The sequence below is a fragment of the Colobus angolensis genome, unplaced genomic scaffold, assembly GCF_000951035.1.
Source record: "Colobus angolensis palliatus isolate OR3802 unplaced genomic scaffold, Cang.pa_1.0 Scaffold199, whole genome shotgun sequence".
NCBI classification, from domain to species: Eukaryota; Metazoa; Chordata; class Mammalia; order Primates; family Cercopithecidae; genus Colobus; species Colobus angolensis.
Genome location: NW_012115143.1, coordinates 1,452,542 through 1,468,569, shown reverse-complemented (window position 1 = coordinate 1,468,569; position 16,028 = coordinate 1,452,542). Strand labels below are relative to the sequence as shown.

General features: G+C 41.4%; 1 protein-coding gene across 4 annotated transcripts in view; it reads left to right on the top strand.

The window, feature by feature from the left end:
- Positions 1 to 16,028, top strand: part of TP53BP1 (tumor protein p53 binding protein 1) — a 111,605-nt gene that overhangs the window by 82,478 nt on the left and 13,099 nt on the right. For all 4 annotated transcript variants that reach the window (XM_011941144.1, XM_011941143.1, XM_011941142.1 and 1 more), the window contains exons 17-21: positions 3,335 to 3,818; positions 8,132 to 8,284; positions 14,143 to 14,414; positions 15,095 to 15,244; positions 15,541 to 15,971. In XM_011941144.1, the coding sequence (XP_011796534.1) occupies positions 3,335 to 3,818; positions 8,132 to 8,284; positions 14,143 to 14,414; positions 15,095 to 15,244; positions 15,541 to 15,971 (1,490 nt within the window). The remainder of the gene's footprint in view (positions 1 to 3,334; positions 3,819 to 8,131; positions 8,285 to 14,142; positions 14,415 to 15,094; positions 15,245 to 15,540; positions 15,972 to 16,028) is intronic.

The following is a 16,028-nucleotide window of genomic DNA, read 5'->3' as shown; positions in this document are numbered from 1 at the left end:
AAAAAAAAAAAAAAAAAAGTAATAGGTAGTGTAATTTTTAAATTTCTATGTTCATTATTGAAAGAAATATTTAAAATAAATATGTCAATGCTTTAAATGGGCATTCTGAATAAGTGTGAGCTTGTTGATATTCTTGGGAATCAGATGATCTGAAATCATGTGATTTTAAAAGTGGTGTAGTAATGACCCATCTATTACTAAATTTATTGATGTCATTGAATTGCCTTGCTTTTTTATTAAAGTATTTTAAAATAGAGGTGCCAAGATGTTGGTGATACTGTTTAACCTTGGTGGAGCAGAGACCTGGGAATCTAGCTGTATTTGATTCCACATGCCTCATAAACACAGCTACACTCAGAATAGAATAGTTAGACATTTGTTAAATATGGAGATGTATTCTTTCCTATTTCAATTTGGATTAATTTTTTTTTTTTTTTTGAAATGGAGTCTTGGTCTGTCATCCAGGCTGGAAGTGCAGTAGGGTGATCTTGGCTCACTGCGACCTCCACCTCCCAGGTTCAAGGGATTCTCCTGCCTCAGACCCCCAAGTAGTTGGGACTACAGGTGTACGCCACCACGCCTGGCTAATTTTTTTGTATTTTTAGTAGAGATGGGGTTTTGCCATGTTGGCCAGGCAGGTCTCGAACTCCTCACCTCAGGTGATCCACCTGTCTTGGCTTCCCAAAGTGCTGGGATTACTGGCGTGAGCCACTGTGCCCAGCCTAAAATTTACTTTCTTAGCATCAGTTTCTAAGTCTGGCATATAGTGATCAGAGTAGAATTGCATAGCTAGAACTAATGGAGAGGGACAGAGGTATGGCACTTCTTATGATTTATTGGATTGCTGTAGAAGTAAAATTCCATTCAGATGTTCTAACCTGAATAAATAGCTTCTGAGGTGTCTTAGTCTCTTTGGGCTGCTACAACAAACTGCCATAGGCTAGATAGCTTATAAACAAAAGAATTTATTTCTGTCATTTCTGGAGGCTGAGAAGTTCTAGATCAAATCAGTGGCAGATGTGGTGTCTGGTGAGGGCCTGCTTCCTGGTTCATAGACAGCTGTTCTCACATGGTAGCTGGGGGCAAGAGAGCTCTCTGAGGTCTCTTTTATAAGGGCACTAACACTATTCATGAGGGCTCTGCCTCTTAATACCATCACCTTGGGGGTTAGGATTTAATATATGAGTCTTGGGGTGAAGAGGACATAGACATTTAGTCTGTAGCATGAGATAAAATTTATAAGCTTGTTTAGGATAGGAAACAACAATAATTGAATTCCTAAAATTGAGTCCTGGCTCTTCTGGCTTTTGAATCCTTTCCTTCTTGCTCAGCCATTGGTATGTTAGATGTCTTAAAGATTTAAATATGAATATTTAGTTGATACTGAAGGTGAACTGAGTGTCTTTAATTCCATTGTCTTATACATCTAATATTGATTATCTGCTGTGCTCAGTATCTTACATATATGAACATTTATAAACCTCATAAAAGGTAAGTGCTACTCATGGTAGGTGTCTCCTGGTGGTCATGTTCTTACTTCTTCTTCATTGGACCATATATTTTCATTCAGTTGAGGTTTCTGAGGGATAGGACACAAACTGTAACAACCAAATGTATATATACTAAGCTCTTCTTGGCTAGAACTCTATTCCAAATCCCTCTTTGAGCTCCTCTTCTGGTAGGCTGAGGTAAACAATATAGAAACCTCAGAAACTTCTTTTTTCCTTGTCCTTAAAGATCTAGAGCAGAGCAATCCCTGAAGAGCACTTCCTGCTTCCTTTACTGTATCTACCTAGGAAAGCTGAGATCCTAAGGATAAGAGCTTCTGTCAAATAGGAGACAGCCCTAGCTCTATCTTTTTCTGGCCACATACTTAAATCAACATATGACATGGTTTCTAGGCCCCTTATCATCCTTCGTGTTACCTTCTGGGTTTATCTACAGTTTATGCCTTGTAAACTGTCATGCCCAGAACTGAAACAGATATTCCAGATGTGGTCTTAGCTTGGTCAGTTCAGAATGGATTCCTTTTATCTTTATTCTGGCTGTTGTACATGTAATGGAGCCTAAAACTGCATTATGTTGGTTTAATCTGAGTAGATTTTACAGTTAATTGATTCAGAGAACATTCAGTCTTCTGTTCAAAGTACATGTATTAAGCATCTATTTTATATTAAGCTGTGAGTTAGGTGTTTTAAATATAAAAATGGATAAGACGTGAACGTCAAATTTCTGTTGACGTGGAGTTAGCCTGGACGTTTTTATTCTGGAGAATTGTTAGGGATTTTTTTTTTTTTTTTTTTGAGACGGAGTCTCGCTCTGTCACCCAGGCTGGAGTGCAGTGGTATGATCTTGGCTCACTGCAAGCTCCGCCTCACGGGTTCATGCCATTCTTCTGCCTCAGCCTCCCGAGTAGCTGGGACTACAGGCGCCCACCACCACGCCCGGCTAATTTTTTGTATTTTCGGTAGAGACTTGGTTTCTCTGTGTTAGCCAGGATGGTCTTGATCTCCTGACCTCGTGATCCGCCCACCTTGGCCTCCCAATGTGCTGGGATTACAGGCGTAAGCCACCACGCCTGGCCTGTTAGGGATATTTAAGAAAGCTCCTAGTCACTTCAGAAATCATGGTATGTGGTTTGTAGGAGACATTCAGCAAATGCTTGTGGAATAAAGGAACAAATCGCTGATACCCAAATGGGATGACTTATGAAAAGAAATTGGCTATATCTTGAGAACTGTCTTTGAGAAACAATTCATTCTGAAATGTTTAGTTGTAGATATATCAGTATAGCTGACAAAACTAGAATCTACCTACAGCTTTATCCTTTATAAATCAGATTTTCTGTCCTAAAAATATTGGACGGGGGGATAAACAGTATCTAGAATGTTAGGAGTCAGTTAAGGAATGTTAGAACCATTCATAAGGCCAGATGAGACATCTTGACCTAATTGATCTTTTTTCAAAATAGATCTCTAAGTTGCCCTTCATTGTCTATGACTTCAGTAATGGGTTTACATCTTTTTGTTTACTTCATTTTCCTGCATCAAGTTTCAGAGTTCATAGCTAGTGATGGGAAGAAATTTTATGACTCTTTTATCATCATGGTGGAATTGTTCCAATCTACCATTATTTTTTTTCCAGGAGTGAAATTATAATGAGAGTCCTCCCAAGGTGATAATGCTTGACTACCTGAATCTCTCCCTTCCTTACATTTGTCAAATTGTCAAAATATGGCTCCCCCCTTGCCACTACACACACACGCGCACACACACACACATTCACACATACACTTGCTTAATTGACATGGCTTCTTTATATGTTGCATTTTCAGGGGGAACTTGCTTCACTTTCCAAGTTCTCAAGGAGAAGAGGAGAAAGAAAAATTGGAGCGTGACCATACAATCAGGCAAAGTCAACAGCCTATGAAGCCCATTAGTCCTGTCAAGGACCCTGTTTCTCCTGCTTCCCAGAAGATGGTCATACAAGGGCCATCCAGTCCTCAAGGAGAGGCAATGGTGACAGATGTGTTAGAAGACCAGAAAGAAGGACGGAATACTAATCAGGAAAATCCTAGTAAGGCCTTGATTGAAAGGCCCAGCCAAAATAACATAGGAATCCAAACCATGGAGTGTTCCCTGAGGGTCCCAGAAACTGTTTCAGCGGCAACCCAGACTATAAAGAATGTGTGTGAGCAGGGGACCAGTACAGTGGACCAGAACTGTGGAAAGCAAGATGCTACAGTTCAGACTGAGAGGGGGAGTGGTGACAAACCAGTCAGTGCTTCTGGGGATGATACAGAGTCACTCCATAGCCAGGTGAGAGAACATACTGGGGTGCATCAGAGGCCCTGTTTTTGACTTTCAGGATTCTCAGAGAATTTAAGTTGTGGCATGTCTACTTAATGACAGTTCTTGAACGTTTTGGACAGAACAGTGGTTAAAAGACAAAAACAACTTTTCCAAGATATAGATATGGTAGTGAAATTGTGGGTAGCTATAGCCATTAGATAGTCTTTTAGGGAAAATGTAGTATTGCTACAGTTTTTTAGGTAGGTCTTTACTGGAGGAGAAAGCCAGAGATTCAGCCTGGGTTTACTCCTGTAATACTCTTCTACATTCACTCATTTCCTTCTCCATAATTTTTTATCTTCCCTTCTAACCATCAGATCTGATTTTTTCTCCCTTAAGTCTATTTCATCATGGTTCTCAGGAATTCAGAGTAGAAGGTAAAGGGGAAAGAGGCAGCATGAAGAATAGTATATTTCAGTATATGAAACAGAAAGAATGGTAACAGGAATAGAGAGAGATGGGGAAAAGTCCCCAGGTGACTGGGAACTGCAGAAGAGAGGCTAAACTAGAAGCTAATGTGAGGAAAAGGATTGGGGCTGATGAAAGTGAGGCTGGAGGAATACCAGGTTCCAGGGAATAGAGTGGGGAAGTATTGGTACTAGTAAAAATTAAGTAGGTGGCTGTGCATGGTGGCACATGCCTGAAATCCCAGCACTTTTGGAGGCCCAGGTGGGAGGATTACTTGAGCCCAGGAGTTTGAGACTAGACTGGGCAACATAGTGAGACCTTGTCTCTTAAAAAAAAAAATGAGTAGATAAAAAGAAGTTGTAGAAATGTATGTGTTAACAAATACATAGAAGTTGGCAACATTTCATTGAGTGGCAGAGTGGGATCCATGGCAGAGAAAATTTGGAAGTTACTAGTAAACAGTAGTCTCTACTTATCAGTGGTTTCTTTTTCTTGGTGGTTTTAGTTGTCCATGGTCAGCTGCAGTCCAAAAATTTTAAGTGGAAAATTCTAGAAATAATAAGGTTCAAATTGTGTGCTGTTCTGAGTAATGTGATAAAATCAAGTGCTGCTCCTCTTAGTCCTGGCTGGGATATGAATCCTCTCTTTTTCTAGCGTATCCATGTGCTATATATGCTCCCTGCCTGTTAATGACTTAGTAGCTGTCTTGGTTATCAGATCAACTATCATGGTATTGCATTGCTTGTGCTCAAGTAACCCTTGTTTTACTCTCACCCCAAAGTTTGAGAGTAGTGATGCTGACAATCTGAATATGCCAGAGAAGTCATAAAGTGCTTCCTCTAAGTGAAAAGGTAAAAGGTCTTAATAAGGAAAGAAAAAAATCATATGCTGAAGTTACTAAAATCTATGGTAAGAACAAATCTGTCCATGAAATTGTGAACAGTATATTGTTATAGTTTATCTTATTATTAGTTATTAATCTCTTTCTGTGCCTGTTTTATAAATATTACGGGTCTGTATGTATAGGAAGAAACATAGTGTATAGGGTTTGATATTATCTGCAGTTTCAGGCATCCACTGGGGGTCTTGGCACATATCTCCCTCAGATAATCAGAGATATTGTAGTGGTCAAATTGTCTTTTCAGTTGCTGTGGTAGATTATCTTCATTTGGGATCTACTTAGGAAATCTTCGTTATTGATGTGCCTCTCATTCCGATTGTCCAAGTTGTTTGTTTTGTAAACATAATATACAGTTCTTATTTATTGAATACCTATGGTACATATGGCATATGAACATTGTGTTCAAGACAGTGCTAAATTTTATGTTATGCAGATTTTGGCATACTAAAAATATATAGATGGTGTATAGAATAACAGAAATTGAAATTCGTGTGCCATCTTTTGAAGAGAGGTTAGCAAATGAGAAAGGCTGTATGCAAGTTTTCCAAGTGTCAGTGCTTTTTAAAAATCCCCTTCATTATAGATAGGACATAGGCTAGTGCTAGTGGAAAAGCATAGGCAGCCTACTTTGACACTCTTGAAATTTTCATTTATATGTCAAAAAGGACATAGAACCAGGTGGAAGGGAAAGTGTGGTTTTTTCATTTTGTTTCCTTCCCTTAATGGTGGTAAGATCATCAATTTTTTTATTTTACAGACACCTCTTTTCAGAAAAGTATTTGAAGAGAGTAAGCATAGCTTTCTTTTTACCTGCCCCCTTTACCTTTTCTCCTTATTATCTCAGACACGCTTAAGTGTCTTGCAGTGATCATTCATATGGCTGTTGTAATTGGAAGAATACAGGGAAGCTTCTTGGCTGCGTTTCAGCAATATGTAAAGCCCTAAAACCTTTTAGACTTTCTCTGTAGTGGGGAATAGTCTGATTGTGTGTGCAGGCAGGAAGTTCAGGCTGTCATAGTTCCCATGCGTGGGTACCCTGATGATTGAGGTGTGACTGACCTGTGCTGTAACCATTCATTAGACAGAGTTGTGTATGTAGAACTATTTTGAATAATTGGATGAGTAGCATTCCATGCCTTTGATATTACTTATAACTAGTCACATAATTTACATATTTCCGTTTTAGCAAATATTTCACCTCTGCCAATTTCCACGTTGAAACTGGAGTGGGGATTATTCCGATAAATTACCGAAAGCTTTTGGTAAATTACTACCATGTGTCAGGAAAAAAAATGCAGAATTACCATTATTGCATTTGTATGTGTAATTCTTTTTAAAGACTTGGCTACTTTGATACAGAATGCTGAAAGTAAAATCAGCCTACCATAGGGGAGATAAGGTGAGAGACAAAAGTGTGCATTTTCTCTTCAGAATTACAGAGCCAGTGGGTGTAGGAGGGAGGATAAAGATGTGAAAAAATGTGATACAGTTGTTATTAGAAAACATGTATTTTTTCAGAAATACAGGACTGAAATTCTAGCACTTTTTATTAGCCACAGGCAGGTCCTAGGTAATAAAGGCCGAAAGTCTCAAACTAACTAATGATTAGAGGTGGTAAATAAGGCTTTAAGATCTAATTTGCTAAGAAGTTATCTTTTAAAAATTATCCAGATCTGACTAAAGTATGAACTCGGGCTGTCTATAAATAGGAAATTATGAACAAGAAATAATGAAGCTGGATACTATATTAGTTAACTCAGTTATTCTTTTGAATAGCAGTAGTTATTAGTTTTTTGTTTTTGTAAATAAGAAATAATGCCTTTGAATTTTTTCAGAAGTGTTGAATGAATTTTACCTGTCCTGAATTTTCCAGCAGTTATTTGTCTAGTATAGTACCTGGCACCCTTAAGTTGTTTGATAAATATTTGCCTAATGTTTTTTGAATGAAAGAAGCTCAGTCCCCCTAAGTAATATTATTTAATATAGTTATCATAAAAATGTAGGGTCTTATTTAGCCCTACATTATTCTTGCAGTAAAACTAGATATAAAATCTTAATTTGCTAATTTTTCCATTTCTGGACACTAGCTCAACTCTTTAGTCGTAATCTGTTCTTTGGAATAGATGAAATATTTTATATTTAATTCTAGGAGAGATCAGTGTACATTTTCTTTTTTTGAGACAGAGTCTTGCTCTGTCACCCAGGCTGGAGTGCAGTGGCGCGATCTCCACTCACTGCAAGCTCTGCCTCCCGGGTTCACGCCATTCTCCTGCCTCAGCCTCCTGTGTAGCTGGGACTACAGGCGCCCGCCACCGTGCCCAGCTAAGTTTTGTATTTTTAGTAGAGACGGGTTTTCACCGTGTTAGTCAGGATGGTCTTGACCTCCTGACCTCGTGATCTGCCCGTCTCGGCCTCCCAAAGTGCTGGGATTACAGGCGTGAGCCACCGCGCCTGGCCCAGTGTACGTTGTTTTAGGTAATGAACTGTGGTTTTCACTTTAATACAGGAAAAACACATAAACTGAGATTAACAGATACATCATTCTCATTTTATGTTAAAGATTAAAGAGTGCATTCCTTTTATCTAAAGAGCTGTTGATTTAAATGTAAACTTGTTTACTCATTTGCAAGGTAGCATCAGAATTAGAAGAAATATGATTTAAAAATAATGAACTCTTAGGGGTCAAAGGTTCACCTGAATGTCCGTAGATATAAGTACTAGGTGTAATGATTTTGATTTAGACAAAAATAGGTCATTTTAGGTCATGCTCATACAAACTTCTCTTAGCCTCTGGCTATACAACTGATCCATCCCTGGTCTTATCTATAGGTGGATAAAACAAAACAGTTGGAAGATTCTGTCACACTAGATTCATGGAACCTCTGAACAGTTCTCATCATGAAGCATAAGATTTGTGATTTTGACAGCTTGCAGTGAGACCTGTGCTCATGTTCTGTATCTTCTGTCCTAGGGAGAAGAAGAGTTTGATATGCCTCAGCCTCCACATGGCCATGTCTTACATCGTCACATGAGAACAATCCGGGAAGTACGCACACTTGTCACTCGTGTCATTACGGATGTGTATTATGTGGATGGAACAGAAGTAGAAAGAAAAGTAACTGAGGTAATATATACTCTGAGTCTGTGTGGCAAATTTCTTTCTTTCTTTTTTTTTTGAGACAAGGTCTCACTTTGTCACCTATGCTGGAATGCAGTGGCATGATTTTGTTTCACTGCAGCCTCTGCCTCCCAGGCTCAAGTGATCCTCCTGCCTCAGCCTCCCGTGTAGTTGGTTCTACAGGCATGAACCACCAAGCCTGGCTAATTTTGTTTATTTTTTGGAGGGGCAAGGTCCCACTGTGTTTCCCAGACTCGTCTTGAACTCCTAGGCTTAAGTGATCCTCCTTCTTTGGCCTCCCAAAGTGCTGGGATTACAGGTATGAGCCATTGTCCCCGACCCCACATTTCTTTCTGTAGAAAAATTATCTTGACTCTCTACTCCCTCCCCCTTTCCTGTGCAACACTTTGTTTTTCTTCATCTTTTTATTACCAGAGATAGAAGAACAGGGTTAGAAATTAGACTTCCTGCTTTCTAAAGCTTTCCCCAACCGTAGGTTTGCTGTTTGACCGTTGGTTAGTTAATGAGTCCCATCATGCTTTGCTTTTCTGTAAAGAAGAGATTGATAAATCTCTCTCATGTGTAAAGATTGTATGTATTATTTTAAATCCTTAGAAACTCAAATGAAGTTTAGCACACTGTGTTTAACTACCTGTGTTTTCTCACATACTTTCATGTCTCCTCATTCAGTTCTTTGTCACTATCTGTGTGTGGTCATAGACGTGTTGGTAAGAAATGCACCTTTATTTTTTAGTGGGATTCATTATAGACTAGTTACAAATGTCAACTCAGTATTGGCATTTAGTGACTATTTGTTATATTGAATGGCAAAATATGCTGACTTTGTTTACATCTAATAATGAGAGAGGTTAGACAGATTTTCTAGAATTAAAGATCTGGGACCTTTGTTGGTATATGTTAAGATCTGGGAACCATTTTATTAGTTGGTAAGAGGCACAGCTATTTTCTTTTTTTCTTTTCTTTTCTTTCTTCTTTTTTTGAGACAGAGTCTTGCTCTGTCACCCAGGCTAGAATGCAGTGGCGCAACCTCAGCTCACTGCAACCTCTGCCTCCCGGGTTCAAGTGATTCTCCTGGCTCAGCCTTCCGAGTCACTGGGATGACAGGCGCTCGCCACTGTGCCTGGCTAATTTTTGTGTTTTTAGTAGAGACAGAGTTTCACCATCTTGGCCAGGCTAGTCTTGAACTCCTGACCTCGTGCTCTATCCACCTCGGCCTCCCAAAGTGCTGGTATCACAGGCGTGAGCCACCGCGCCCGGCGAGGCACAACTCTTTTCTTCCTTTAACCAGATACTTTCTTTTAATTCTATCTGCTGGCCATGTAGGAGGTTGAACTCAGGGAGAGTTAAACTCTAGTATATAGTTTTATTAAATAGAATATATTACTGCTATTGTTCAGTGGGCTATTTGGCCTTCATGTCAGATAACATTTGATGTTAGTTTGAGGAATTGTTTGTTGTTTGTTTGTTTTACTATCCAGAGATTATTCAGATTTCATTGGTTTTACAGGCACTCATTGAGAAATTGTTTTTTATTCCCCTTTTTTTTTTGTCACGGAGTCTTACTCTGTTGCCCAGGTTGGAGTGCAGTGGCCCCATCTTGGCCTTCTGGAACCCCTGTCTCCTGGGTTCAAGCGATTCTCCTGCCTCAGCCTCCTGAGTAGCTAGGATTATAGGTGTGTGCCACCATGCACAGCTAATTTTTGTATTTGTAGTAGAGATGGGATTTCACCATGTTGGCCAGGCTGGTCTCGAACTCCTGATCTCAAGTGATCTGCCTTGGCCTCCCAAAGTGCTGGGATTACAGGCGTGAGCCACTGCGCCTGGCCTGGTTTTTATTCTTTGTGTATACCAAATCCCAGAAATAATTCTTTTAAAATACTGCGTTATCTCTATTTTAAAAATGTTTTAAAAAGATTTTTGTGCATGGAACGTTTTTCATGTTATTACTATTTTGGAGAAATTATGAAAAGCAGTTTGCCTTCATGAAAATTTTCGTAACTGTTATAGTCCATATTAAACTCTGTGCCTAGTACACTACATTAAGTGTTAAACACATTACTTCATTTCTTAAAATACATTTTTTATTTTTATGTTTGGATTGCCCAGGCTGGAGTGCAGTGGTGCGATCACGGCTTACTGCAGCCTTGACCTCCTGGCTCAAGGGAGCCTCCCCCTTGGCCTCCTGAGTAGCTGGGACCATAGGCACACACCACCATACCTGCTAATTTTTGTATCTTTTGTAGAGATGGGGTTTCACTGTGTTGCCCAGACTGGTCTTGAACACTGTTCTCAAGCAATCTTCCTGCCTTGGCCTCCCAAAGCGATGGGATTACAGGCATGAGCTATGGTGCTAGGCCCATTTAATATTTTATATGGTGCTTTCTAAAGTATATTTCTGGAAACAGAAGGCCTCTTAGACAGTTTGATGGAAGGAAAAGATTCCATGGTCATAAATAAGTTTGAGAAACACAAAACACTCTCTTAGTCTGTCTTCTGTTGCTATTAAACACCTGAGACTGGGTAATTGATAAATAAAAGAAATTTATTTCTTATGGTCTAGGAGGCTGGGAAGTCCAAGGTCAAGGGGTTACATCTGGCGAGGGCCTTCTTGTTGGAGGGGACTCTGAAGAGTCCCGAGGCATCACAGGGTATCACATTGTCAGGGGCCTTACAAAAGAGAACCAAATTAGTTTTTGTAACAGACTCACTCTCGTGATAACTAATCCACTCTTGTGATAACTCATTAGTCCATTAGCTCATAATTCCGTTACTCCATGAATGGACTAATCCATTCATGAGGGCAGAGCCCTTATGACTCAGTCATCTCTTAAAGGTCCTACTTCTTGATACTGTTAACATTGGGTATTAAATTTCAGCATGTGTTTTGGAGAGGCAAATGTTCAAACCATAGCATGCCATTAATCCCTGTCCCCACTAACATGAAAATTCACATATTACCATATTAAAAGTTCTAAGAAGTCCTCTAGTAAGGATACCTATTTTATTCTGTTCAACGCAGCACTTCCCAAACTTATTTGACCATTAGCATTTTTTAAAGTAATACCTGTTTTTTTCCTATGGAAGATAGTTTGGGAAGCACTACCATACTTAAATAATGATAGTGACTAGCATTTATTGAGCACATACTATGTGCCAAGCATTCTTCTAAGCACATTAGTGAATTAACTTATTTAATCCTTAAACAACTATGCTATGATAGATCCAGTTATTATTCTCATTTTGCAGATGTGGAAACAGAAGTATATCAAATTAAAATAGGCCACTGAGAATGATGACAGAAGTAGAAATGGGGAAGATAGGCTATGAAGCTAAGGTCTTCATGCATGAGAGAGGGTGATTTGGAGAATGTTAGTGGATAACAACTAGGGAGGGGGTAAAGATAGTTTTAAGAACATGGCGGCCGGGCGCGGTGGCTCAAGCCTGTAATCCCAGCACTTTGGGAGGCCGAGACGGGCGGATCACAAGGTCAGGAGATCGAGACCATCCTGGCTAACACGGTGAAACCCTGTCTCTACTAAAAAATACAAAAAACTAGCCGGGCGAGGTGGCGGGCGCTTGTAGTCCCAGCTACTCGGGAGGCTGAGGCAGGAGAATGGCGTAAGCCTGGGAGGCGGAGCTTGCAGTGAGCTGAGATCCGGCCACTGCACTCCAGCCTGAGCGACAGAGCGAGACTCCGTCTCAAAAAAAATGGCAAATAGTGGTTTTGAAGGAGAGGAGGTGGGGAAATAGAAATGGTCTGTAAATGGCAATGGGGAGCAAGGAGGTATTTCATCTCAAAATTCTTGAATGGAGGTTTGGCTGAAAGAAACCAGCCTCTGCTAGAAAGAGCTGTAGGAGATGTGAGATGCACTGGGGATATCTAGGATTCATTCATTGAAGGCAGAGAAATGAAGGGAGGATCATAGATGGTTTTGTATCTGTTGAATTTCAGGTGTTTGTGGTAAATCCAAGTAGAAATTTGTATAAGCTGAGTCATTGTATTCTTGGTAGATAAGGAAGGATGAGTGTGGTGAGACTGACGAGGCAAAGCATATGAGAGTGAGGAAAGGAATAAAAACAGAGTCCTGGGAAATACTGATTTTAAAGGAACACAGAGAAAGAGGAACCCAGAGAAGCATAAATAGAAGTAGCCAAAGAGGTAGACCAGAAGAAAGAGAAAAGTGTTTCTGTGGATTTTAAAGGAGGAGAGATTTCCAAGAAGGAGGGATCAGAGATAATTATTTAATCATTTTATAGTATTATGTAAATATATACGTATGTGTGTCATTGTATACTGTCTCCCCATGGAGACTGATTTTTTTCAAGGTGGAGTCTCTCACTCTGTTGTCCAGGCTGGAGAGCAGTGGCACGATCTCTGCTCACTGCAAGCTCCGCCTCCCAGGTTCACAAGTGATTCTCCTGCCTCAGCCTTTTGAGTACCTGGGGACTACAGGAGTGTACCAACATGCCCAGCTATTTTTTTGTGTGTTGTTTTTAGTAGAGATGGGGTTTCACCATGATGACCAGACTGGTCTGGAACTCCTGACCTCAAGTGATCCACCTGCCTCTGCCTCCCAAAATGCCTGGATTACAGGCGTGAGCCACCGTGCCTGGCCTCCCAAAAGGAATTCTAACCTCTATGAGGGAAGGATCTATCTTATCCGTTTCCATATCCCCTCTGGCAATTAACATACTATTGCATAAACACTCTAGGCCAGGAAGGCAGATGTGTCACACTCATGCTATAATTTCTTTGTGCTGTGCCCATGGTGGACACTGGTGATTGGTCTTAGAATCTTTTCCCACTAAGTCTGGGATTTAGCCTCCAGAAGACTTCTTAAAACTGAGCACCAGGCAACTGCTCATCAAAGTAGGCATCTGAGATAAAGCCAGTTTGACTTTCTTGTATTCTATAGATACTTACAACGTTTTTGTCCTTCATTTTTCCACTATTTTAGCCTTTTTTTCTTTTCTTTTTTTTTTGAGACAGGGTCTCACGCTATCGCCTAGGCTGGAGTGCAGTGGCATGATCCCAGCTCACTGCAGCCTTGACTTACAAGCCTAAGCGATCCTCCCACCTCAGACTTCCGAGTAGCTTGGACTACAGGTGTGCACTCCCACGCCTGGCTAATAGTTTTATTTTCATACGGAGACCGGTTCTCACTATGTTGCCTAGGGTGGTCTCAAACACCTGGACTCAAGCAATCCTTCTGCCGTGGCCTCCCAAAGTGCTGGGATTACAGGTGTGAGCCACCACACCTGACCCCTTTTAGCCTATTTTTGCATATACTTTTCTATTGCCTTGATCAGTTATTGAAAGGTAATGGGAAATAACTAATGTCAGAACATGTAGTGCTGTCCACTGTTAATGAAGTACCTAGAAGGGCTCCTGACCACTCGTGTTCTCCTCTCACCTGCCTACCTCCTTGCCTGTCTTCTCTAAGATAAGAATTTACCTCTGTCTTCTCAGTTAGAATGCTTGCTGGTAGCCAGAGGTTGTGAACTTATCCAATAAAAAGATAAACTCTTTCTTACCAATATAGTACCATCTTTATTTTATATTTTATTGAGATACAGTATAGTCCCATTAGAATGAACAATTCTTCTCAGAATCACCTGGGGGAGAAAAAAAAAGAACAGATCCTAAACGTTCAGTGGCTTTTTAAAATTTTATGTAACCACTACTCAAAACAGATACAGAACATTCCCATTATTGCAGAAAGTCTTCTCCTGATTCTCACCTTTTTGAATTATTTTGTGCCATCTGTAGGATTTTCCAACCATCATATTAGCATTGTGTTATTATGGCGTCTTTTATCTTCTGTACCTATTTTTTCCTGCAGGAGACTGAAGAGCCAATTGTAGAGTGTCAGGAGTGTGAAACTGAAGTTTCCCCTTCACAGACTGGGGGCTCCTCAGGTGACCTGGGGGATATCAGCTCCTTCTCCTCCAAGGCATCCAGCTTACACCGCACATCAAGTGGGACAAGTCTCTCAGCTATGCACAGCAGTGGCAGCTCAGGGAAAGGAGCCGGACCACTCAAAGGGAAAACCAGCGGGACAGAACCCGCAGATTTTGCCTTACCCAGCTCACGAGGAGGCCCAGGAAAACTGAGGTGCAGACAGGGTCTCCAGAGAGAGAGAACCACAGCAGGGGCAGGGTTGCTGACATTTTAATATCACAGGAAAAGGGGAGTAATGGGAAATCCCCCATCCTCCATTAAAGATAAATCAACTTCCCCTCCTCACTGTTTGCCCTCTTCCTGTTTTGGGTTTGCATGGGAAGTAGGGTGGAGTCTTGTGGCAGGTAGATTTCATTGGCAAAGCAGCCCCTGAGAAAATGTAGGTAACAGGGGAGGGGACTTTTGGGAATTTATCATCTGCTGGGCACATGCTCCTACCACAGCCTTTTTATGATTTAGCTGGGAGTACAGGAAGTTTGGGATAGTAGCCCCAACTTAATATATCCCCTAGCTTTTTGTTATTCTTTGCAGGTGTCCAGAGCCTAAAGTAGAGGAGAAGGCATAGCAGAAATGGGGTGTGCTGTTTTTGCAGCAGCAGTAGGAAGCTTTGTCAGAGGGAATAGACTTACATGAAGGAGAATGTCCTTTACTTGTTATCCCACGCTCCCCACTCCCTGGATGAGATTTGGTGGTGGGTGTGTGAACCAGCTTCCTGCTGTCCCAAAGGCTCAGCACATGTAGGCCTGTCATGTAGTCTGAGGGCCAAGGGGAGACTTTGTGAAGAAAAGATTCAGTAGCAGGTGCTATCAGACTAACTTGTCTTCATTCTCTAGTCCTAGAAAAGGGGTCAGTCAGACAGGGACGCCAGTGTGTGAGGAGGATGGTGATGCAGGCCTTGGCATCAGACAGGGAGGGAAGGCTCCAGTCACGCCTCGTGGGCGCGGGCGAAGGGGCCGCCCACCTTCTCGGACCACTGGAACCAGGTACCTGGGTAGTGTGAGATATACTAACTATTACTTGTTCAGAAAAAAAGGGAATAGAGAGAAGAGAGGGGAGTAGAGAGTTTGTGGGGTATCAGGAGGGAGAAGAGGGGCCCATAGTGACTGGGGAGTGGGTAGGGATCAGAGCGAGGCCACAGAGAGACCAGGCTCGTGCCTGTGACGGGATTTTCAAAGAATGGGCTGAGGAGACCCATGGACAAAGGAGTGGGAAAATTGGTAGATACGTACTTCTGTGTTCTTGTTCTCACCGACTTCTCCTATCCCTTATCTCTCTTTAGAGAAACAGCTGTGCCTGGCCCCTTGGGCATAGAGGACATTTCACCTAACTTGTCACCAGATGATAAATCCTTCAGCCGTGTTGTGCCCCGAGTGCCAGACTCCACCAGACGAACAGATGTGGGTGCTGGTGCTTTGCGTCGTAGCGACTCTCCAGAAATTCCTTTCCAGGCTGCTGCTGGCCCTTCTGATGGCTTAGATGCTTCCTCTCCAGGGAACAGCTTTGTAGGGCTTCGTGTTGTAGCCAAGTGGTCATCCAATGGCTACTTTTACTCTGGGAAAATCACGCGAGATGTCGGAGCTGGGAAGTACAAATTGCTCTTTGATGATGGGTACGAATGTGATGTGTTGGGCAAAGACATTCTATTATGTGACCCCATCCCGCTGGACACTGAAGTGACGGCCCTCTCGGAGGATGAGTATTTCAGTGCAGGTAACGAAAGAAGCAGAGTTTGTAGAGATTTTTTTGTGCCTTGGGGCAATACTCTGT